General features: G+C 28.3%; 1 protein-coding gene across 1 annotated transcript; it reads left to right on the top strand.

Moving 5' to 3' along the window:
- The first annotated feature begins 50 nt into the window (after nucleotides 1-50).
- Nucleotides 51-1,254, top strand: LOC115242814 (HD domain-containing protein 2). Its single transcript, XM_029819386.1, has 3 exons — nucleotides 51-172; nucleotides 294-462; nucleotides 543-1,254. Exons 1-3 carry the CDS (start codon nucleotides 51-53, stop codon nucleotides 774-776), a joined length of 525 nt encoding a protein of 174 aa, XP_029675246.1. The 3' UTR covers nucleotides 777-1,254.
- Nucleotides 1,255-1,276: the final 22 nt, after the last annotated feature.

The raw sequence follows: 1,276 nt of genomic DNA, 5'->3' as shown, positions 1-1,276 counted from the left end.
CTGTAATATGTCTTTATATAAACCTGCCTTGTATTTTTGTTTTTCAGCATATGAAAAGGACAGGATGGGTAAAACGGAATATACCTGATCCTGAAACAATCGCTGGACATATGTATCGAATGGCAATGTTATCTTTCCTAGTGGATGGAAAAGAAAATTTAGATAAAACTAAGTAAGACAGTATTATTTATTGTTAGGATATGAAATATTATAATTATTTTTATGAAGTCAAATAATGTACTTATCATAATAATGCATTAATAAAAATAAAAATATAATTTTTTAACTTTTAGAATAATGCAAATGACGTTAATTCATGACCTAGCTGAATGTATTGTCGGAGATATTACACCTTTGTGTGGTATACCACCAGATGAAAAACATAGGATGGAAGATGAAGCTATGGAGGATATATGTAAGCTGTTGGGTGATAAGGGACCTGAGATATTACAAATATTTCGCGTAAGAAAATTCATTATACTATAATTTGTTCACAATTCCTTTTTTATTTTATTAATATTTTCTAATTTTCTAATATCCAGGAATATGAAAAGCAGGAATCTCCAGAAGCACAGTATGTGAAAGATTTAGATAGACTAGACTTGCTAATGCAAGCATACGAATATGAGAAAAGGGACAATATTCCGGGAGAACTGAACGAGTTCTTTGTCGCGATTCACGGTAAAATCAGACATCCATTTATCAATAAAATCGCCATTGATATAACCGAGGAAAGAGATAAGTTATTAAATCATAATTCGAATGCTACAAAATAACAAAAATCATACTCTGAGGATAAAAAACTGGAAGAGCGAGCTTCCAGATAGCTCAAATGATATTTTATGTTGATTACTATGTCGTACGCGTCAACGAAGTATACTTAAATCACGATTATTAATATTAAATCTTATTGTTAGTATGTAAGATTTTGATATAGGTATGATGGGTATGATAGGTATGATATAAATAATGCAATAATTGATTACTTAATTTATTTGAAGGTTTGCTGCTTAAGTTTATTTATAGATTACATAAAGAATTTATTTGTGCATATGTATTTTGCCTCTTGACTTTTGTATTAGTATGTATTAGTGTCACGCACTAGTCATTTTCTTATTTAAATGGTTAGAGTGTAAAATATGTGCATACTTGTATATCCCATTCATGTTATTTATTGGAATCAATATTTAAACACAGTAAAGCAATTACCAAATATTATTTTCTAAACACTATATAGTTCATAAAAAGAAAAAATTTCTAATATATATATATATAT

The sequence above is a fragment of the Formica exsecta genome, unplaced genomic scaffold (genome assembly GCF_003651465.1).
Source record: "Formica exsecta isolate Colony F162 unplaced genomic scaffold, ASM365146v1 C16403529, whole genome shotgun sequence".
NCBI classification, from domain to species: domain Eukaryota; kingdom Metazoa; phylum Arthropoda; class Insecta; order Hymenoptera; family Formicidae; genus Formica; species Formica exsecta.
Note: the sequence above shows the minus strand (reverse complement) of the source record. Positions and strands in the feature narration are given on the sequence as shown.